General features: G+C 45.1%; 2 protein-coding genes across 3 annotated transcripts; both read right to left on the reverse strand.

Moving 5' to 3' along the window:
- Positions 1-979: 979 nt before the first annotated feature.
- On the reverse strand, positions 980-4,983 carry LOC137720945 (mitochondrial carrier protein MTM1-like). Of its 2 annotated transcripts, XM_068460071.1 has the most exons (11): positions 4,914-4,983; positions 4,540-4,750; positions 4,165-4,254; positions 3,368-3,496; positions 3,080-3,139; positions 2,818-2,988; positions 2,545-2,647; positions 2,335-2,426; positions 2,107-2,256; positions 1,712-1,770; positions 980-1,625 (listed from the first exon to the last, which is right to left on the reverse strand). In XM_068460071.1, exons 2-11 carry the CDS (start codon positions 4,729-4,731, stop codon positions 1,493-1,495), a joined length of 1,179 nt encoding a protein of 392 aa, XP_068316172.1. In that variant the 5' UTR covers positions 4,732-4,750; positions 4,914-4,983; the 3' UTR covers positions 980-1,492. The 2 variants fall into 2 exon arrangements, with proteins under 2 accessions (XP_068316172.1, XP_068316171.1); XM_068460070.1 differs by lacking the exon at positions 4,914-4,983 and having other exon boundaries at positions 4,540-4,885.
- A 13,722-nt stretch (positions 4,984-18,705) lies between these two features.
- On the reverse strand, positions 18,706-20,883 carry LOC137721069 (uncharacterized). The gene is made up of 3 exons (XM_068460191.1): positions 19,311-20,883; positions 18,906-19,242; positions 18,706-18,787 (listed from the first exon to the last, which is right to left on the reverse strand). Exons 1-3 carry the CDS (start codon positions 20,881-20,883, stop codon positions 18,706-18,708), a joined length of 1,992 nt encoding a protein of 663 aa, XP_068316292.1.
- Between the last annotated feature and the right edge of the window lie 1,777 nt (positions 20,884-22,660).

Here is a 22,660-nt window from a genome sequence, read left to right on the forward strand (position 1 = left end):
AATTATAGGTGCTATAGCGGTCAATGATTGGACTTCTTTAACTCATTAAAGAAAAAATCCGAACATCAACTGTCACATCATATGGTTTACACATATTGTCTAAAATCATGGTCTCCCGAACATTTTCCATTTCCTAAATTTCTTGCTTTTCTTTGGTTGTATATGACCAGAAAAAATAGAATGGATGTAGCCGTTAAAACAAACGTATTCTCCATGTAGACCTGAATTACGAATTTTTCTTATAGCACTTACAGTTTAAAGTCATAAATGGCTTATAAAAAAGTAATCGAAAAGAAAGGGCATACACTACATCCAATCATGACAGGTATATTTGTATATTAATATATAGTTTGGTCCATAATAAATTAACTTTCTCGTCCATTTATATTATATGCGTGAATTAGTAGTAACATCATATAGCTATATGGTCATCACATTCAAAAACTTGTCCCGTGGCGTCTTGTCTTTTAGACAACCAACTCTTGATGTAATTGAAGAAAGAAAACGGATGTGTGATTTTATTAATGCAGCTTGTAATTTTGTTTGAGGAATTAATGAATACGAGAATTTAGCATATCACTTACTTAGAAGTACAGAGTTTAAAATTATTTCTAGTAATGCTACACTTACAACATATTTGTACTCTCTTTCTAATAGAAGTAGGGCATGCCAACGCATGTGAGTCATATTTCTATAAGAGAGATGATAGGGAATAATCTCATTTTTTATTTACTTACAAACGTAAAAAAAAATTCTAATAAAATTTTAGCAAATTTATAATAAAAGCACTTGTGACTAAAAGTGCTTTCTAAAACAGTACTGAACGAACCAGCTGATTGCACACTTTTCAATCTCCTACACATATCAGTAGGTGTATAACACCATTCTTATGCTAACCAGGGATCAAAAGAAAAATTTAGAGAAACGGCATTTCACTTGAAGGTGTGTGGATAAGATCACCCTAATCCAAATTGTGATAGCAAAACGGCATTTTACTTAAAGGTGTGTGGATAAGATCACTCTAATCCAAACTGTGATAGCACCATCAACATCGTTTTAATAAACTGTTTGTCCACGTGACACAAATTTGACATCCATATCAGTAAAATTGTGAGATCCACAATTGCCACATCATTATTTAACGTCTTACTGATTGACTAAACATATGACATTGCCACTAACAATGACATTGCAATGTTCTAAAGAAGTACGAGAATGCCACCGCACCCAAACTTAAGGGTGCTTAACGTAATTAACCCAAAAATTTAGCCAAATAAGCCGACGGCAGAACCTAAACGTATCTATGTCTGCTCAATACTGAGCAAAAATGTAAACATCCAAAACTAGAGGAAAAATCTCTTGTATCTGCAAAACTTGTAGCTGATCTTCCGTATCAAAATCGTTTCCTCATCCTTTGCAAAGTCACGGGACGCCGCATCAAAGGACACATTCGAAGGATCATAAGAGGAGAAAAAATGAATCTGCCTCACTATCATGAAGCTGCGTACCGCTGATGGAGAACGTACTTCACAACTTCGTAAAAGGAAACCACAATCCCAACAGACGGGCCCGCGCGGGCAACACGAGGGCCAACTCCTGTGAACAATCCCTTCAAACCTCCACCCCTGTACCAAAATAAAACATAATGTAAGTGTCATTTCTAGGAAAGATCTAAATAAATCGTCAGAAAATTTATAGATAAGAGGGATACCTCCAAATCTCCAGAAGTGTTTGCCGTGTCGTCATTTTCATTGCCCTGATTGGATCGTTCTGATATTTAAATTTCAAAAATAAATAGTTAAGAGCAGAGTAAAGATATACAAAAAAATGCAATAATTTTGCCCAAAAATGCATTTGGAATTGCGAATGCTATTATCATAAGCAGAAGTGCAGAACCATCAAACAGCACCGTCACTATGCTATTTTTTTCCTTAGATTTTGTTCAGCTAATCAGTTTTTGAAAAGTTTGGTAAAAGGATCAAACTCTTACTTTTTCGGTTTCCTTTGTGTGGTTTTCAAAACTTTCATAAGCACCACATTTTCATCAAAAGAAGTTCCTGCTTATCTAGAGATCCATTCAGAACAGAACACAGAGAAGCAAATTACCTCTATCTGCCTTCGGGTTTTTGCAACATCCAACGGACATGTAGCTGCAGCAGCAAGGCTTCCTGCAACAAAAGCAGCAGAAAAATTTGCCCCAAGGATATTGAGTGCGCTGGCTTCATCACCCACCAGACCAAGAAGTTTTCTCCTGAGCTGTTCAGACAGAAAAAAGATTTTGTTAAAGCAAGTAAAGATACAAAAGAATAAGCAATCAGAAGAATGAATCCTTACTGGCTCAAGGGTTGCCCAACAAATTCCTGAGAAGGGAACATCACGAGCAAGTTGTGCTCCCATACCGGTCCACAGGACACGATAACCTTGCACTGTTAAAGGAGAGACTATATCAGAATCATTAACTTCAGAAGAACAATACCTGAAGCCAAAGGCACAAACCGCCATTAAAAACAACATATCTGAGAAATGCAGGAAAAATGGACTTACAGTTGCTCTGCACATTACTTGTGGTCTTCACATGAGAGATGACACCAAATAAAGTCTTCAAAACACCAGGAGGCTTCCCACCATTTTGTATCACTTTGAATGCCTATTAACAAATTTTGATAAATTAAAATAAATAAATAAAGGTACGAGAAGCCTCCACAACTCGGCTCTGAAAGCCAGACCAAAATTTGCGAAAACAAATCTAAGAAACATCTATAATATGAAAGTAGAACGAAATTAAGCTTAATATGAAGTTCTAAAGTTCTAAGTTACCTGCATGCGAGTTCTAGCAAGTTCAATAGGATAGCAAGTTGCACAAGCTAACGAGCGTGCCAAAGAGCCGGCAACTAGCGGGACATAAGCTGTTGTACTTGGTGCATTATGAGAAGTGAATTCCTCTAATCGGTTGCGAAACACATCATAGCATGGTAGGTAAATTCCCACCTGATTAACAAAAAGGAGAGTCACATAAATGAAAGATCAACGGCATGCCCAAGAGGAAACCAAATAAGACCTGATAACATTAAAAACTTACTGTTGGAATAGCGAGGGCTAACCCTGCATTTGTGCCTCTCCAGAGCCTTGCAAATCCTTCCTGCAATATCACTCTCCAAAGTTAAAATCACAGACAGGTACAGTGAAGATGAAGGTGACTACTTAAACAGGCATGGATAAGCACTACGCATACATATCATGCTTTACGAATGAACTAACAAAGCAATATAATCACGAATAAGCAGGTGAACACTTTTAACTACAGTTCTCTTTTCATGAACATTTGACATCACTAGTATAACGAAAACAAAGCCGCAAATCCACCAACCTGTCTAATGATTTTGTAGAAGACATCCAATGTGCCCTTGTACTGAAAGCAATCTGGAGGGCATATTGAAACAGTGCCTTGAATTCCAGCACGCGTGCATGATGGCGAACACCTTAGATCCGCAAACATCTGAGCACACAAAAATAAACAAGCAATAGTGAAAAAAGGAGAATAACATATTTCTGCTAAACCAACAGAAAATAAAAGCAGGAAAAGAGAAGAAAAATCCAAGTGGTTGCAATGAAATAGTCGGACAGAAATATCTACATATCTCAGCCTCTTGGGAATTTTCAATTTTCAATTAAAAAAAGGATGGGGCAACCCCAAGGCAACAAGGCTCCCCGCTTTGCGAGGGTTTTGGGGTGGGGGGTAGAACGTCTATTGTACGTAGCCTTACCCTTGCTTTGCAAAGAGGCTGTTTCCACGACTCGCACCCGAGACCTTTTGGTCACAAAGGAGCAACCTTTCCGTTGCGCCAAGGCTCACCCTCAGGAAATTTCAATTTTCAATAACATTGGAAAAATAATTACATGTAACTCCTCGTACTCACAGTACCACGAACATTACAAATATCAGCTAACTGAAGAAACCAAGACAATATAAGGTTTCACGCCGAGACAACAATGCAAGTACTAACACAACCTATCACATGATCAAGTAGTAATATGGTCTATCAAACCACCATACACCACATATGTACACCATTTCATTTCAGATTACAGTTAAATCACCATAACAACAGAAGCAAACCGAAAAAGGGTTAAGAATCTCATTGTCCACAAGTATGGCGGTCATACCATGCTTGGCCCGAAATATGACATCCGACTAATGACATTACTTAGCGGATGTGAGTAAGGAACCCCAGCTGCCTGAGCTTGCAACCTAGTCTGCAACAACAAATAAACACAACAACATTTGCTAAGTCCATGTTTCCAAATCACTCAAACAACCAAGAATTTGATCAGTCTTTCTTAATTTTGGTAGAATTTTAAATCCCATATAGCAAAAATACCCAAAATTCAACATTTCAGTTCTTCCCCTCTCCTAAATTGGATTAAATCCTAAAATAAATAAAATTAAAATCAAAGGCAATGCATGATGGGTTCGTTTTACACTTTCTTCTCACTTTCTGGGAAACCAAACATACTAAAACAACAAATCAAAGGGCATACCTTTACAACATCAAGCGGATTAACGATAATCGCGGATAAAAATGCGGCCCCTGCCGCCGAGAAAGCTCGCTCGGTGACCCCCAATTGCCAGTCCGACGTGCTGGGTGGCTGCGCAGCAGAGAAATCCGCCCCAACCGACTGCGTTTGCTCCGTGCTCATCCATGGATTCTGCGCTCGCTCCAACTCCACCATCTTATTCGCCGCGCTCTCTCTGATCATTGTCACCCGACAAAATTGAATTAATTTTGTTTTTAAATGAGAAATTGGAAACAAATTAAAAAATAAAAAAATGGTTTATTTTTTGTTTTGGTTTTCCGAATTGCTCGGAGAGGAGGAAAGTAGAGAGAGAGAGGAGCAGTAAGCAAAAGGCTTACCAGAAAGTAAGGCGGCAAGAGGAGAGGGAGAGAGAGGGCCACGTTTGGCAGCGTCTGTGAGGGCGATTATTTATGGTAGTAAAACCTACTCACGAAAGAGTAGGATTCTCTTCCCTCTTATTATCATTATCTTCCATTCTCTTCTCTCACACTTTTCTTTTTATCTTATTCTTTATATAAAAAATTCAAAATAAGATGTGACATGGCACAATCGCAACGGTTTAAATATGAGAAGATGAAAGGGGTGAGATATTAGAAAGGGAGATAATCATACTTTACTCGTGATGAAACGTAAGCTATTAAAAACTAAAAGTCAAAATAATGGACTTTTTGTCACTATGTTGTTTTTTTTGTTTTTTTTAACAAACGATGCTAAGAGAAAGGAAAGTGAATTTAATCTCACAATAAATTAACGTTAAATGATAACGCGGATGAATATCAAACATTATTTTTGTTAACCTCTATTTATGAAACCCTAAAATTTGCTTGGCTAAAAGGGACCAATAATGCAATTTAGATTTTTATGTGGGAGATTGAAAACCTGTGACATCCCACATCGCCCAGGAAAATGATCCTTATATGTATATTTTCATCCTTACCTAGCACGAGGCTTTTTGGGAACTCACGAGCAACTTCCCAGTGGGTCACCCATCATGGGATTGCTCTAGCCCCATCGTCCAAGGGAGTGATCCTTATATGTATATTCTCATCCCTACCTAGCACGAGGCCTTTTGGGAGCTCACTGGCTTCGAGTTCCGTAGGAACTCCGAAGTTAAGCGAGAAGGGGGCTAGAGCAATCCCATGATGGGTGACCCACTGGGAAGTTGCTCGTGAGTTCCCAAAAACAAAACCGTAGGGGAATGGTAAGTCCAAAGCGGACAATATTGTGCTACGGTGGTGGAGCAGGCCCGGAAAATGATCCGTCCTGGGCCGGGATGTGACAAAACCCGCTTCAATATTAGTCTACATTATCAATGAACATTAGTGATCTAACATATGTCCAATTTTCAAAACGTTAAGTAGTTGCTTGAAATATTTTAAAAGGTTGGGGCCTGAATTTACCTGATCACCTCTGAATATTAGATAGTTAACCTGATTAACTCTTTTATAAATATAGATTTATATTCGAAAAAATTAATTAAATTTGAGGTTGTTTGATCATCCTTACTTATATGATAAAAGAAAAACTAATAAAAAAATGCTTGAAAACTTTGAGTTTTAACGGTAATGACAAAATAAAGGGTAAAGTGAATAATACCAGGATTGACTTGTACTGTAAAAATGTGGCTTTTCGTTAAAGTAAACAGTACCGTGAGCTTTTCGTTAAAGTTCTATAGAATATATGATTACATTAGAAATTAAAATCTTATACAAACTGTCGGTTTATTTTATACATATAAATGCCTAAACGGTTTTTAAATTGATTGTTTACATTTTTTTTTATAAAAAAATTAAGGGTGTGTTTGGAAAGAGCTTTTAAAATGACTAAAATGTGTTTAATGAAAGTGTTTTTGGATCCAAAAAAGTTGAAGTGCTTGCTTTTTTATCCAAAAAATTTGAAGTGCTTGTAATTCGTCTAAGAAGCACATATCTGGTGCGCATTTCCAAAAGCACTTCAATTGTTTTTTTAAATTCAAAAAATACTATCATCGATAGTTATTTGTACAAAAAACACATAACTAATGCGTGTTTCAATAATTACTTTATTTGTACAAAAAACACATAACTAATGCGTGTTTCAATAATTACTTTATTTTAAAAGTATTTTAAAACAAGCCATACTTGACCACAATCCCATATCATGCGCGCAGTTACTATTTCATAGGCAGTCCTGATTTTGGTGGAAACAAACAAGGCCTTATAGTTCGTTCGAGAAATTGGAGCGTTGAACAATTGCTTCTAGAAGCGTTCTAACGTGCGTAAGACGTGACGCAACTCTAGGCGTGACACCAAGCAAAGCTACAATTTTCCTCCCATATTAGTGTCTGATTCTTTTTCTTCGTGGGCCACTAGTTTTTCAGAACTTGGGAACAAAAATGACATTTATGTAAAAGGGACGATTGACAAGTATGATATTTGGTTTCTCAAGTCTAAAATCTAACAAGTGGTAAATTGTATTGGTATCTTTTGGAAAATGATTCTTGTTGGATCTATTGTACGATCAATTTTTATTAGGTACTATTTATTTTTAATTTTTAATTTTGAAATGATTTCTGACCACACGATGTACGATGAACGATCACAATCACAAAATTTCTATGATCCCCAAGAAAAGGATTAAGCGAGGATCATTTTCCATATCTTTGTAACCTACTGCGTTTCGATTTAAATTTTTCTCCTATTTTTCTTGTAAATTAATATTGTTTATTTGTACAAAAAAGGGTAAAATATGACTTTTATTTGTGTGTGTCAATAGCTAATGTATATAAAAATTGGGGGAGCCTGGAATTCAGAAGAGTAAGGCCATAGAGATGCTTGATTTCCACTATTAACACAATCCCTCCTCAAGGGTAAATTGGAAAGTTTCCAATTTTGCAATTAAAAAAATGCGTTCCAAATCTGAAACTTTTCATGCAATAACATATTGTTCATATGATTTGAACTTATGTAATGATTTTACAACAAAACAAAAGCCAAGTGTCATGAGTTATGACTTTGTATGAACATAAGATAGTGCTATTCACACACATCTTTTTACTTCCTACACACTCTTGTTAATTTATTTTCAATTTCGATCAGATCGTTGAAAATTGAAAGAGAATGTATGAGAAGTAAAAATACCTATGCGGATAGCTTCACCCTGAACATATATGTATAGCCACCCTGAGTTTTAATTTTATCCCTTATTTAAAAGGGTGGTTCTAAAACCCAGAGGCATCATTTACGACCTTGTTTTTGACTGAAAGATGTGAAGCATATCCGACCAAATTAACAAAGGACAATGTTCATACAATACAAAACTGTTAACGACTCCGACTGAGAGCGACAAGCTTCTTTTTCCCTCTAAGAACGGGGAATACAACCCAAAGAGGAAACTACAAAACAACAACGGCCGCAAAACAAGCCCGAGGGACTCCAACAACGTTGTCTATGAGGCTCATCAAATACAAGAACGCCAATATTTATCCATATTAGACAGCGACAAACCTTGATCGAATTAATCACTAGCGTAATTTCAAGATAGTTACCATGGCAATAGATTAGACCAACAAAATTAACCGCTAGCTAGCTTCAGCTTGCTTACAAAACCCATGGGTTAATTTGTCTACGACGTTGAAGATAAGTTTGATCTTCTTGGATACCACAACCATCCAACAACTTCGATCTCCCAATTTCTTGTTACCATTGCAATTGAAAGGAACATATACTATAAAATTTGAAGTAATGTTAAGTATGCAACAAGCTGCAACAGCTAGTAATCCATTCAAATATCTGAAGCAATTTTTCAGTGTCCATACACGAAATACGGTTATGTGACGTTTTACTCAAACTATAACACATAGATATTCATTTTTATCAATATACTCTAGAATTGTGACATATCAATCATGTTGTAAATTCATTTTTTATTAATATACGCTAGAATCCCAAACAATTCGATTCGATGTCAGTACACAAAGATTTAAGGTCATTTCTTCAATTTACTCTCCATTTCTAAGTTCCTAAGGTTTTAGCTTTCGCAGTAGCTTCATCGGTGTTACCTACCAAATAAAAGACCTGCTAATTATGACATATCAATCATGTCATCTACTCTTATTATAACACGTGGGGTGATCCCGAAACCATGGATTTAGTCTTATTGTGTGTTAGTACTCTCAATTGGCTTCAAGAGCAGGTCGCTAGATATATTTAGTGACATCCACAGGGAGGCTCTAAAATAGATCATTTTGCTGGCTGTGTATCACTGTTTGGGCCCGAAATATTATTGCTGGGCCGAGCAGCAGGATGTGCTCGGCCCAAGGAGATGATAAATACTATGGGCCGAATAATATGGCCCGGGCCAGCTGGCAGGGTCGGCCAGATCCCATCAGAGGTAATCCGGATAAATAGAAAGGTCGAGGAAACCTGATGCAATTAGGATTCTCGACCAGCAAGGAATGAAGTCCCGAAAAGAAGGAAAATTCAGAATCCCAGTAGGAGTAGGATTGTTCGAGGAAGAGGCGAATTGGGAAAAGGACTCCCGATCCAAATCGGAGTCAGATTCAAGGAATGGGGGACTATAAATACAAGAAATCATGCAACAGAAAAAGACCTTCAACTCAGCATACAATTGCCCTGCGCAAAACCTCTCAATCACCTTGAGATTTTTCCTTTTCTTTTTCCTGCCGACACACCTTCAGTTTGGATAAACAGCACTGTGGAAGCAACCGGCGAGCACCTTCAGTTTGGATAAACAGCACTGCTGCCGCAGGATCAGCCGACCAAGAGGCATCTTCAGTTTGGATAAACAGCACTGCGTCGAGGCCGACCGATTATCTATCCAAGTCTCGGTCGAGGAAGGTTTTCGAACCTTTGTTGGCAGAGGTCACCTTACTAAGCTTTCTCGGCATAGTTAGGTGTTACGAATTACATTGCTCGGCGTACGGGTTGCCGAGTGGTTTTATGATTGGATACTCACAGGTGAGTTTCAGGGTTCGGCATTCCGACGGCCGAACTACGTTTACCATCAAGACATATATCACGTTCGAGTACCTGTGCCCATACACCTTGGTCTCGATTCGACGTGCTTATACTCTCACGAATATAATCACAGTGACCGAATCGGGCTCCGACGATTATTGAACTCCGCAGAATTGGCAGCCTTGTCTTCAGGCTGTAGAACTCAGAGACCGAGAGCGTTCCTTCCTCGGTCGCAATCGCAAGATACAGAAGTCAACGACGCGCTCCAAGCGATATCAACAAATTGTACTCCTCGGCCGAGCTCGGCCGACGAGTTGGCACGCCCCGCATTCAACCGAAGGACGTAGTTAGCTTACTAGTTGCTCGGCCTGCGCGCCACGTAGGTCTTGTAATTATTAGGGTCAACATTTTGGCACGCCCAGTGGGACCATTTGTGCTAAACCTTCGGAGTTCATGACCATTGAGACACGGTCTACGAAGCAGAAAACAACCATGGGAAAGTCAACGACTGACTTGCCAGTGCAAGGCCTTGGGCAGGATTTGCACTCTACAAAAAATCCGATCATAATTGCGCCGCCCGAGGCCACAAGTGTAACACGCCGAGAGCATGAGGTCTGTCTCGGCGGGCAACCTTACAACCCCGCAGTCCCGAATCAAACAGCTGGGATGTTCATGGAAGGGATTGTGGAAGATTGTGATGACGATGGTGGGGAAGGTTCCGATCCACCAACTAGGACATTCCTTCGGAGACGACTAGATGAACAATATCGTCAGGTCGAGCAGTCGATTGGTCAGAAGATGAATGATTTGCTAGACGCAATACGTAGTAACAGCGATACACAGACCAGAATGCTTGAACTACTGGTTAGTAAAGCCTTCGAAGATGGCCAGGTCGGCCAGCCTCGGCAGCTCCCGACGAATTTGCCCATCCCAGCCGAGAGAGGGTCCGCTCGGCCACAACCAGTCCTCTTGGAAAGAAGAGGACCAGGAAATAGAGCCGAGGGACCAAGCCAGGGAGAAGAAGCCGCTTCCGTAAACATCACCGAAGTCCAGAGAATGATTGACTCGGCCCTGAAGAAAGGGCCGAAGTTTCCAAAGTTTATCCACCCATACCCAGCTTATGTAGAAAGGTTTGAATACCCACGAGGATTTAAGATCCCCGATTTCAGCCTCTTCGCCGGAGAATCATCTTTATCCTCACTAGAACATGTGGCTCGGTTCACAGCGCAGTGTGGGGACGTCAATAGCGATTTCTACAAACTACGGTTGTTTAACTTTTCACTGACAGGCTCAGCTTTCGCCTGGTACATTAATCTTCCACCCAACTCCGTGCAAAGTTGGGAAGAGTTGGTCGAAAAGTTCCATGAACAATTTTATCGGCCAGGGATGGAGATGTCCGTATCGTCGTTGGCCAGGATGGCTCAAGCATCTGACGAATCTCCAATGGAATACCTAACAAGGTTTAAGTCGGCCAGGAATTGGTGCCGAGTACCACTCCCGGAGGTGGAGTTCGTCAGGATCGCCCTTAACGGATTAGACGTGGAGTACAAAAAGAAGTTTCTGGGGGCAAATATTCGAGATATGTACGAACTTGCTCAACACGTCGAACAATATGAGTATCTGCTCCGAGAAGAAAAGATATCCAAGTCACCATCCCGGGGGACGTTGTATAAGAACCCCACGGTGAGCTATGCATCGGCCGAAAGTGAAGACCCTCAGTATGTTAGTGTGGATGCGGCCGAGATAATAATAGACAAACCCTATGTTTGCAAGGCCTTGGCGCAAGTAAATACCAAAGACGCCAAAACCCGTTTGGCCACCGAGGAAACGAGTAAGTCATCAAAAGTATACACTTTTGATATCACCAAGGCTGATGCAATTTTCGATCAATTATTGGCAGCAAAAATCATCAAGCTTCGGCCGGGACATACTATCCCTAAGGCCGATGAATTAAAAGGAAAGATATACTGCAAATATCATAATTCTAATAAGCATGCAACCAATAATTGTGTTGTGTTCCGGGACACAATTCAAAGTTGGATCGAAAAAGGAAAGTTGAAATTTCCGGAAAAGATGGCGGTCGATGTTAATCCTTTCCCTTCCACAACGATTGGTATGGTGGATGCTCACCTTCCCAGAAACAAAGGGAAGGCCGAATATGTCCCGGTGCAGCATATCCGTAAAGGGAATGGTCAAACAAGACTAAAGCTTGATATATTTTCAAATGCACCACCAACGGAACAATCGGTGCGACCCGCCGATGAGCCGATGACGAGGTCAAATTCCGACGAAACTTGTGGATCGAAGGTTTTATGTGACCATTGTAAAACAACAGTTGAACCTGGGAAGAAATCTTCAACCCCACCAACGGCCCCTACGGCGTCATCAAAGGGATTAGGTCCACGACGTCAAGTGTTCGACCGACTCGGCCCACAAGTAAAGCCGAAAGAACAGACCTCGGTCAGGCGGCGTCTTGACTTCGCCGCACCCTTCTATAATGAGGATTATTATTCGCGCAATGCCAACCGTTCGGGCTCGCCAGTTGATCGCAAAACTTTCAAACCACCAAGGACATCGGATCAACGCTGGTACAGTTACAATTCTCCGACAGGTTTGTATACGGCGCTGTCCAAATCCCAAAAACGTCGTCGTCAACGGATAGATTGCATGGCTCGGCGACGAGAAGCGCAGGCCAGCCCGGCCAACAAATGGCAACCAAAAAAGGTCGTGGAAGATAGTAGCGAACGGCCAACCCCGACTATCATGACCGAGTTAGCCGAAGGCAAGAAAGTAGCGGATGCTGATTTCGAAACCACCATTGAGGAGGCTGAGAAACGTATTAAGATCCTTCTCCGGCCAGGGGAAACGAGAGCTCGTCTAGAGTACTTTACACAAGAGGCCGAAAGGAAACTTTCTCCGTTACCACCGCGCGAGCCGTTTATCAAAATACGGCGCAACTTACACCCTCCATTCCTCGGTGCATCCATGGAATACATGCGAGAATTTCATAAGAAATACTCCGCAAATGATTTGTACGGACTCCCCAAGGCATGTCAGGAAGCCCTCGACTTAGCGCTGACTTGTCCTGATGCCGAGCAAATTATCCAGAAAACTTCTGATCCAGCCATTAAAGCTCGGTTTCAACATATACGGGAGGCTCGGGTCCTGGGTTTTGAGGTCGATCCTTATACAGATATCGACACCGCCGAATTACCCTTCTCGCTTGAAGACCTCCAGCATTTACGTTATCATTTCGAAGTTTTCTCGGCTGTATCGCTTTTCGGCCTCACGGCCGACGAGGAACAACGGATAGCACGGTTGGATACGTATCTAGACACGAGGAACGCCCGTATTGCCTATGAAGAACGAGCCCGTGTAACCAAGGATCAACATGAATCTTCGGCAGTCAACATTGTCGAAGGAAATCGCCCACCCACATTCGATTTGGTTCCTACTTCTCAGATACCGGCTCTTACCGAGGAACTCAAAAGTTTAATTCAGGATGTTCCGCCAACTACTACTGAGGCTAGTTCTGCAGACGACGATGACCACGAGCCAATGGGTCCCTCGGTCCTCGAACATATGGAGATCAGTATGGTCCACGTCCTACCAGCCGAATTCCAGCCAGGTACCCACCAGTCGAATTTCTTGGACGGGGACATAGTTACCGAGGAAGCAACGCAAGTAGACTTCGTCGCAAACGACGACGATAGAGAAAACCGAAGCGGGGACAACCTTACGGCAGCTTTGGCCGAGCTATTTCCCCGCTCCCCTTCGGTTAATCTCCAACACCTGAAGCCGTTGTATGTCACGGCTCATATCGAAGGATTCCCCATTTCTAAGGTGTTCGTCGACTGCGGTGCCACAGTCAACATTATGCCAATCTCCGTCATGAAGGCTTTACGCCGTTCTGATAGTGAACTCATTCCGTCAGGGATTACTATGAGCAGCTTCGTCGGTGACAAGTCTCAGACCAAAGGCGTACTTCCGTTGGAAGTTAGCATTGCCGGTCGTCAACATATGACAGCTTTCTTTGTCATTGATTCCAAGACCGATTATAACGCATTACTTGGTCGCGACTGGATCCACCAAACCAGTTGCATTCCGTCATCACTCTACCAGGTCCTCATCTTTTGGGATGGCAAATCGGTCGTGGTCCACCCAGCCGATAACCAGCCATTTGAAACCAACATGATTCAGGCTCGCTATTACGATGATCACGTCGGCTACATCACCCTCCAAGGCCTTAACGAGGATGGGCGGCCGACGAGAATTTCGGTACAGAAAGTAATTGAGGTCGGCGCCGAGACTGTCCAACAGGATTCGGCGAGACTTGGCTTGGCAGATCTAGTCACCAACGCCGATGATTGAGCACACCACGCAAGAAAGGCGTCAGGCCGCGGTTTCATCTACAATGGAACGTCTGCTGGCCCATTGGTACGCCATTACCAAGCAACCGCACTCGGGCGTCAATTTAATCGAATTTCTGGCCGAAGCAGATAACGGCCCCGTTCTTTCTTTCGATAAAGTTCAGGCTGCGCCGGCCGAACTCGAAGACCATCGGCCTCAAGTCAAGGACCCGTTGGAGGAAGTTAACGTAGGCACGGCCGAGGATCCTCGAACGTTGTTTATTAGCGCGTTACTCCCACCGTCCATGAAGGTCGAACTACGGAAGTTACTCCACGAATTTAAAGATTGCTTTGCGTGGAGCTATCATGAAATGCCCGGCCTCGACCGAAACCTTGTAGAGCATGAGCTACGCATCAAGGAGGGGTGTAAACCTTTTCGACAGCCTCCTCGACGATTTTCGAACGAAGTACAGCTCGGCATTAAGGAAGAATTAGTTCGGCTTTTGAAAGCCGGATTTATTAGGACCGCACGGTATGTCGAATGGTTGGCCAATATCGTCCCCGTGTTAAAGAAAAGCGGTGCCCTTCGCATTTGCATCGATTTCCGTAATCTAAATCTGGCTACTCCCAAGGACGAGTATACAATGCCGATTTCAGATTTATTAATTGATGCCGCAGCTAATCATGAACTGCTCTCTTTTATGGACGGTCATGCGGGTTATAACCAGATTTTCATCGCCGAAGCTGACGTCCACAAGACGGCTTTCCGATGCCCGGGGGCACTTGGTACTTATGAATGGGTCGTCATGCCTTTCGGCCTCAAGAATGCCGGCGCCACATACCAACGAGCCATGAATATGATCTTCCACGACTTAATCGGTACAATCGTCGAAGTTTATATCGATGATGTGGTCGTGAAATCCAAACGTCGTCAAACACATCTGGACGACCTGAGGCAAGCGTTCCTTCGCATGCGCAAGAACAAGCTCAAGATGAACCCGGCCAAGTGTGCTTTCGGTGTTTCGGCCGGTAATTTCCTAGGATTTTTAGTGCACCACCGCGGTATCGAAGTCGACGAAAATAAAGCTCGCGCCATCATTAGCGCCCCACCACCAACGACAAAGAAGCAGCTCCAGTCGTTACTCGGGCAGATAAATTTCCTCCGTCGCTTCATCGCCAATTCGGCGGGTAAGATGAAGGCATTCTCTACGCTCTTGAAACTTAAGGATACCGACAAATTTGAATGGCGCGAAGAACATCAAATGGCATTTACACAAATCAAGGTGGCTCTTTCAACCCCACCCGTGCTCGTTCCACCATGTCGCAACAAACCCTTGAAATTATACATTTCGGCAGCTACTGAATCCATTGGTTGTCTCCTCGCTCAAGACAACAATGGAGGGCGTGAACAAGCGATCTTTTATCTTAGCCGAAATCTGAATTCACCAGAGCTCAATTACTCCCCTGTCGAAAAACTGTGCTTAGCTTTGTTTTTTGCTGCGTCCAAGCTTCGGCATTACATGCTCCCATCAGTAACGCAGGTCATCGCCCAAACAGACGTAATTCGGTACATGCTCACTCGGCCTATTGTCAAAGGCCGCATCGGGAAATGGACGCTCGCGTTATCCGAGTTCAGTCTTCAGTATGTACCCCAAAAGGCCGTCAAGGGGCAAGCTCTCGCCGATTTCTTGGCCCAACACCCTTCTCCTTATGGTTCTGAGGGAGACAACGTCGATATCGGTTTCATCACCACGCGTGATAGTCATTGGACTATGCATTTTGATGGTTCCAGCACTTCGACCTCGGCGGGTGTGGGAATTGCAATTCAATCGCCTGACCACTGCCGATGGTATTTTTCCCTCAAGTTGGATTTCAGCTGCACCAATAATCAGGCCGAATATGAAGCCCTCATTATCGGCCTCCACGTTTTACACGATCTACGGGCCTCCCGCGTTCTCGTCCTCGGTGATTCCGAACTGGTGATTAACCAGATAAACGGCCTGTTTCGTTGCATGAGTTGTACTTTAGCGCCCTATCACATGGTCGCCACCTACCTGGCCGAGTCGTTCGAACGGATCACATTTGAACACATTTCACGCATCCACAACACAGACGCCGACGAACTCGCCCAGATCGCCTCCGGAGCACAACTCAAGGGGGGCAAGCTAGGCCGAATTGCAGTCACAAGTCTGCGCTCATACCCAGCCTTGATTAATCGGCAAACTCTCCAGCGCGCACACGTAATACGCACAAGGGTAATGTCTCTCCCATCCTTACTAGAACGAGGAGATCCCGTGGAAATATGTGCTGTCGAAGTAGAACCAGATGATTGGAGAAGGACGATGTTACGATACCTCGATAACCCCAATGGGAAACATGACCGAAGAACGAAGGTCCACGCCACGAATTACGTGTCGTACCAAAATGAGTTATACCGCAAGGGCGAGGACGGGTTACTACTATTGTGCCTCGGCCCACAAGAGGCCACCCAAGTAATGGCCGAGGTACATGAAGGAATTTGTGGGGCACATCAGTCCGGACGAAAGATGCGTTGGTTGCTCCGACGACACGGTTATTTCTGGCCCAATATATTAAAAGATTGTATCGAATATGCACGGAGATGCGTCCCATGCCAAATTCATGGACCTGTACAGAGAGCCCCGGCCGAATTACTACACTCGGTCACTAAACCTTGGCCGTTCAGGGGTTGGGCAATGGACGTAATTGGCAAAATCACGCCATCATCAGGGGCAGCGAAACACGCGTGGATAATGGTAGCAACTGACTATTTCACCAAGTGGGTCGAGGCAAGGTCATACGCCGAATTAACTGCTAAAGAAGTATGCAACTTCGTAGAAGAGAATATTGTGACCAGATTCGGCGTGCCAGAAACGATCATAACTGATAATGGCACTATATTTACGGCCGATAGGTTTAGGGAATACGCGGCAAGTTTGAATATCCGACTGGAGCAATCTACGCCGTATTACCCACAGGCAAACGGGCAGGCCGAGGCAAGCAATAAAGTGTTGATCGGCATCCTTGAAAAAATGGTAAAAGAGAAACCAGGTTTGTGGCATTTGAAGTTAAATGAAGCATTATGGGCATACCGAACTTCACCCCGGTCGGCTACTGGAACCACTCCCTACGCGTTGACTTATGGACACGACGCTATGTTACCAGTCGAATTGAGTATAAGCTCGTTGCGAGTAATTGAGCAGAATGATTTGTGCAGTATTGAATATAGTCAAGCGATGCGACAAGAGTTAGAAGACTTGGAAGAAAGTCGAATCGACGCGGGTAACTTGTTGATAGCACAAAAGAAAATTGCCGAGCGAGCATATAATCAGCGTGTAAGACAAAAAACGTTCGGCGAGGGAGAGCTGGTTTGGCAAACTGTGTTGCCTGTTGGAATAAAAGACCCCAGATTTGGCAAATGGTCGCCAAATTGGGAAGGGCCATTCATCGTTCACAAAGTCCTCGGCAAGGGGGCATATCATCTAAGAGATCGGACGGGTTCAGTTCACAAATTACCGATTAATGGAAAGTTTTTAAAGAAGTACTATCCAATTACATGGGAAATGCAAGAGTAAGACCATTGTATTGAGAGCAAGACGACCATTGTATAGCAAAACGACCATTGTATTGATAACAGAAAATCATTACAAGTACAAATACAATGATGAACTCCTAAGGGGTCGAGGGGAGGTAAGTCTCAAGGGCAGCTTTCAGCTCCAGCCACTTCGCCTCGCTCAAAATTATCTCAGCCTGCCGCGTTTTCTTGTTGCACTGCAGTTGCTGGATACGTCGTGCGCCGGCAGCGAAGGCCGTCAGCCGAGCCTTGTTAGCCTCAAAATCCTTCTCAAGCTCGGAAGCAGCAGCCGACCTTTGACGTTGAAGGTCAGAAATCTGACGCTGGAGGTCAGAGATCTGGAGATCAAACTCGGTCAGCTTTGCTTTCTTTGCTTTGAAAGCCTCCATCTCTACTCGGCCAGCCTCATGCGCAACCTTGGCCACCTTCAAATCGTCCTCGGCCTGTAGGGCACGCTCAAAGATAAGAAAGTGTTGCCGAGTCCGCTCCAGGAGGTCGGTCAGGAAAGAGATGCCCTCCGGGCTAAGGTGACCACCGCTGGCAAGGTCATTAAGACACTCCCCAACAGAGTCAAGGCCCTTGCTCCGGAGAGCTTGGGAAGCAGTCAGAGATAGGACTTCGTGCAGCTTCACGAAGACTTCGGCGGGCGTGTCTTCTGCCGATTCGGCCGGAGCTGCAGAGGAGCCGACCTCCCCGGTCGTGCTTTGAAGCAGAGCGTCAAGTTCCACTTCCCACGATGGCTGTGCGCATAAAAGGAAAATGTGAGGGAAAGTAAGGCGTGATATGGTGCATAAAGAAAAAGGGGATTGTTTTAGACCTGCTGAGAGGAGACTTCGGCCATGCCCTCTGGGTCATTGCTCGAACCCAGGGAGCTTAATGGCCGAGCCCAGTGCCTTAGACCGCTACGCAATTCACGCGGCCGATGGAGTTTATCTACATTTGATGGCCACGACGGCGGCCAGGAAATATAGACAACGCCCCTCGGCGCGTAAAATTGCCGGTGAAATGAATGTTCAGGCACCTGACATTTAATATCGTTTCAAAAACAATGTCACAAAAACTCAAAACACAAAAGAAACAATACTTACAAAGGCCGAAGAGACTTCCTGTGGAGGAATGGGAGGGTCTTCGTCCTGCGGGTGGATCGGTGACTCAGCCGTGGCCTCAGGATCGACCATGGGTCTCTTGCCAAGTTCCGCCGCAGTAGGACGTGGTCGAGCGGTCACCTCGACTACAGGAGGAGGATGGACAGGAGAGTTGACTGGTCGACGGCGGCGTTGCAGCGGGACTTCGTCACTCTCGCTCTCGACATCCTGAACAAAAAGAGAACAGTTAGCATTACGATCAGAAACCTAAGGAAGCAAGTGAAAACAGAATTATACCTCCAAAACGACCGGTGGAGATAAGGGTGCCTCAGGTGCCGCGACCGACTCCGAAGCTAGAGCGGGTGCGGCGTCTGGATCTGCCGGGGAAACGGTTGGAGGATTCGAGGTTGGGGAGGCCGCGGCTGCCGGCACAGATGGAGAGCCGGCGGGAGCAGGCGTCCCAGTAGTATCACTGGGAACGACATGAATTTCCCGGTCGCCCTTCTTCGCCAATTTCTTGACACGTTTAGAAGGGCGAGGGGTCTCCTCCGCAGGCTCGGCCTCTCGGTGGGGGCGCTTGGAAGGCACCGATCGCTTGGTGACAAGAATTGCCTTCTTGGGCACTAGCTTCTTCGCCTTTGGCACCGCAGCGACTACTTCGACCGCCTTCGACCCACGACCCCCTGGAGCAAAGTAATTAATAACAGGGACGAAAGATAAAACAAAAGGAGGAAAGAAACGGAAATACTACCTTGGGCCGACTCCTTAGGGTGAGTCGAGGATGCTGATCTGGGCCGATCGCCGAAGATTTTCTTTACCAGATCTTCGGCCGGGGCGCCGAAGAAGTCTCCGGTATATTCCTCCCACCAATCCCCGAAGGTGTCAGTTCCGAAAGACTCAGGAACCGTCGGCCGAAGCCGAAATTTCTTGCACTTCTCCTGGAACTCCTGGTCTGACGTCTTGCATTCCCTTTCAGAGGAACCAGTAAGACGTCCCCGACTTAGGAGCGACCGAGAGGCGAGCAGGGGGACTGGACAGCCTTGAAGATAGCCGAGCTGCCGGGCGAGAAAATGAGGGTGATAAACCTCCCAGCTGGCTCGGCGAGCATCGCAACCAAGAGGAAGGTCGCGAGCCAAGACAAACGACCCCCAGCGCTGGCGGATGCCCGCATCCTCAGATTCGGCCCATGCTGCCGTAGGGAGTCTAAGCGAGGATGGGTACTCCTGGCGCCGACACACCAAGAACTCGTCATCCGAGAGGACGTCGAGGCTGAGGAAGTGTTTGAAAACCTCGGCTGCCCGGTGAGGTGGCGCTGGTCGAGAGGCCAGTTGAAGGCCGAGGGCGGCCGTTCGCTGGAAGGCAGGAACCTCCGGTCGAAGGGTGGAGAAGTAGACCTGCAACCAGAGTTGGAACACCCAGAGGGGTCCGTTCTGGTGCGGGTCGATCTTGCCAATGGTCGCCTCGGCCAGGCAGCGGTAGAGGTTGGCAAGGATGGCTGGACTGAGCGCCAGCAAGCGACCATTAGCCAGTGCCTGGGCCACCGGCATATTCTCCACCAGGCATTTATTTGACCTGGTACAACAGATGAATTTGTTGTACCAGTAGAAGAGGAAGGCCTCGTGCTCTCCCTTCCTAAGACCTTCTTCGCCTCGGCCGGCGAAGTGAAGAATGAGCGTGTTATAGTTGAAGAAATTCTTGTGCAGCTTCTGAACTTCTTCCCTTGAGGGCTCCCGGTCGTCCCGGCTTAGCGTCTCGACGGCCCTTTCGTCGAATAGTGCCTTCAGGTCGAGAGGAGAAGGGTATCCGGAAAGGGCAGCGTCAATAGGAAGGCCGGTCGGGGAAGTCCCAAGGATGGCCGAGACGTCAAGGATGGTGGGGCCGAGTGGGCCGAAAGGCAGGATCATGGTGTTGGTGGCCGAACACCATAGACTCAGGGCCGCCATAAGCAGCTCCTTATCCATGGCGACCTCCATGGTCGACAGGATGATGGCATCATAAATACCCAAAGCCTTCCATTCCTTGGAGAAGAATGTGCTCATCCGGTCGACCCAGGCAGCCCAAGCCGCAGTAGTCGACGGCCAGGCTCCCTGAGGCCGCGCCAGAGTCCATTTCGACCAGTCGAACCCCTGCAGCAGGGGTGTTAGGCACTGTTCCTTGAGCAGGTTAGTGACAGACGACGGCACTGTGTCTCTGAAAAGGGGACCCAGAATTTGGTGGGTCGTGGTCATGTCTTCTTCAAATCGTAGCGTCTTGACGGCGCTCCGGTCGACGAAATCTTTGCACTTGTTGATCTCATCAGAGAACTTTGAAATGAAGGAGGCCATTTGTGGAGAAGTGATGTTTCTGGAAAAAGAAGGTATTGCAGAAGAACTGGAAGGTTTGATTTGAACGAACAAGGATGAGGAATTTGAGATTTTAGAATTTCTGAAAGCGTAAAAGGCAAATGGCAGAAATATGGGTATTTATAGGCCTTTCAGGATGAATATCAAACGTCTGGGATTCAAAAGGCACTGGTTCAAATTGGGGGGAAATTTAACCGGGAAAGGCTCAATCATTTCGGATATTTTGGGAAACTGCGAAGAGGGGATCGAGGAGTCGAAAATCCAGGACGCACGATTGCGTGCGACGCCAGTTTTAAGGCATTAATAAGGATGAGACGTTTCAGTTAGCGCACGGTTTCGAGGCCCACGATTGAAAGTTTTAAGAGCGGCGGAGAATCGACACGTGGCCACGCTTTGGGGGCAGCAAGAAAAGTGCAATCATGCTTCATAAATGCACAGGAATAACGGTCATTAAGTTCAAAAAAGCAATAAACGTTTTCGCTTCTTCAAGGTCGAGGCCCGACCAAGAGCTAACAGTCGGCGACCTCAAAAGCGAGGGGGCAATGTTTGGGCCCGAAATATTATTGCTGGGCCGAGCAGCAGGATGTGCTCGGCCCAAGGAGATGATAAATACTATGGGCCGAATAATATGGCCCGGGCCAGCTGGCAGGGTCGGCCAGATCCCATCAGAGGTAATCCGGATAAATAGAAAGGTCGAGGAAACCTGATGCAATTAGGATTCTCGACCAGCAAGGAATGAAGTCCCGAAAAGAAGGAAAATTCAGAATCCCAGTAGGAGTAGGATTGTTCGAGGAAGAGGCGAATTGGGAAAAGGACTCCCGATCCAAATCGGAGTCAGATTCAAGGAATGGGGGACTATAAATACAAGAAATCATGCAACAGAAAAAGACCTTCAACTCAGCATACAATTGCCCTGCGCAAAACCTCTCAATCACCTTGAGATTTTTCCTTTTCTTTTTCCTGCCGACACACCTTCAGTTTGGATAAACAGCACTGTGGAAGCAACCGGCGAGCACCTTCAGTTTGGATAAACAGCACTGCTGCCGCAGGATCAGCCGACCAAGAGGCATCTTCAGTTTGGATAAACAGCACTGCGTCGAGGCCGACCGATTATCTATCCAAGTCTCGGTCGAGGAAGGTTTTCGAACCTTTGTTGGCAGAGGTCACCTTACTAAGCTTTCTCGGCATAGTTAGGTGTTACGAATTACATTGCTCGGCGTACGGGTTGCCGAGTGGTTTTATGATTGGATACTCACAGGTGAGTTTCAGGGTTCGGCATTCCGACGGCCGAACTACGTTTACCATCAAGACATATATCACGTTCGAGTACCTGTGCCCATACACCTTGGTCTCGATTCGACGTGCTTATACTCTCACGAATATAATCACAGTGACCGAATCGGGCTCCGACGATTATTGAACTCCGCAGAATTGGCAGCCTTGTCTTCAGGCTGTAGAACTCAGAGACCGAGAGCGTTCCTTCCTCGGTCGCAATCGCAAGATACAGAAGTCAACGACGCGCTCCAAGCGATATCAACAAATTGTACTCCTCGGCCGAGCTCGGCCGACGAGTTGGCACGCCCCGCATTCAACCGAAGGACGTAGTTAGCTTACTAGTTGCTCGGCCTGCGCGCCACGTAGGTCTTGTAATTATTAGGGTCAACAATCACACCCTCCGTTTCTAAATGGGAACACTGACTATGGTGCATGGAAAGCCAAACTCCTATATAATCTTAATTTTTTTTTTTAACAAACAATA

The sequence above is a fragment of the Pyrus communis genome, chromosome 16, assembly GCF_963583255.1.
Source record: "Pyrus communis chromosome 16, drPyrComm1.1, whole genome shotgun sequence".
NCBI lineage: Eukaryota > Viridiplantae > Streptophyta > Magnoliopsida > Rosales > Rosaceae > Pyrus > Pyrus communis.

What these genes read in the sequence shown, in the direction of transcription:
- LOC137720945 (XM_068460070.1), bottom strand. Translation starts at nt 4,758, where the DNA reads ATGATCAGAGAGAGCGCGGCGAATAAGATGGTGGAGTTGGAGCGAGCG. An exon ending in TAGCCCTCGCTATTCCAACA is followed by an intron (nt 2,989 to 3,079) that starts GTAAGTTTTTAA and finishes TTTGTTAATCAG; the next exon opens with GTGGGAATTTACCTACCATG. An exon ending in ACACTTCTGGAGATTTGGAG is followed by an intron (nt 1,626 to 1,711) that starts GTATCCCTCTTA and finishes ATTTTGGTACAG; the next exon opens with GGGTGGAGGTTTGAAGGGAT.
- LOC137721069 (XM_068460191.1), bottom strand. Translation starts at nt 20,883, where the DNA reads ATGGCCTCCTTCATTTCAAAGTTCTCTGATGAGATCAACAAGTGCAAA. An exon ending in CCCTAAGGAGTCGGCCCAAG is followed by an intron (nt 19,243 to 19,310) that starts GTAGTATTTCCG and finishes ACTTTGCTCCAG; the next exon opens with GGGGTCGTGGGTCGAAGGCG. An exon ending in GCACCCGCTCTAGCTTCGGA is followed by an intron (nt 18,788 to 18,905) that starts GTCGGTCGCGGC and finishes CTTTTTGTTCAG; the next exon opens with GATGTCGAGAGCGAGAGTGA.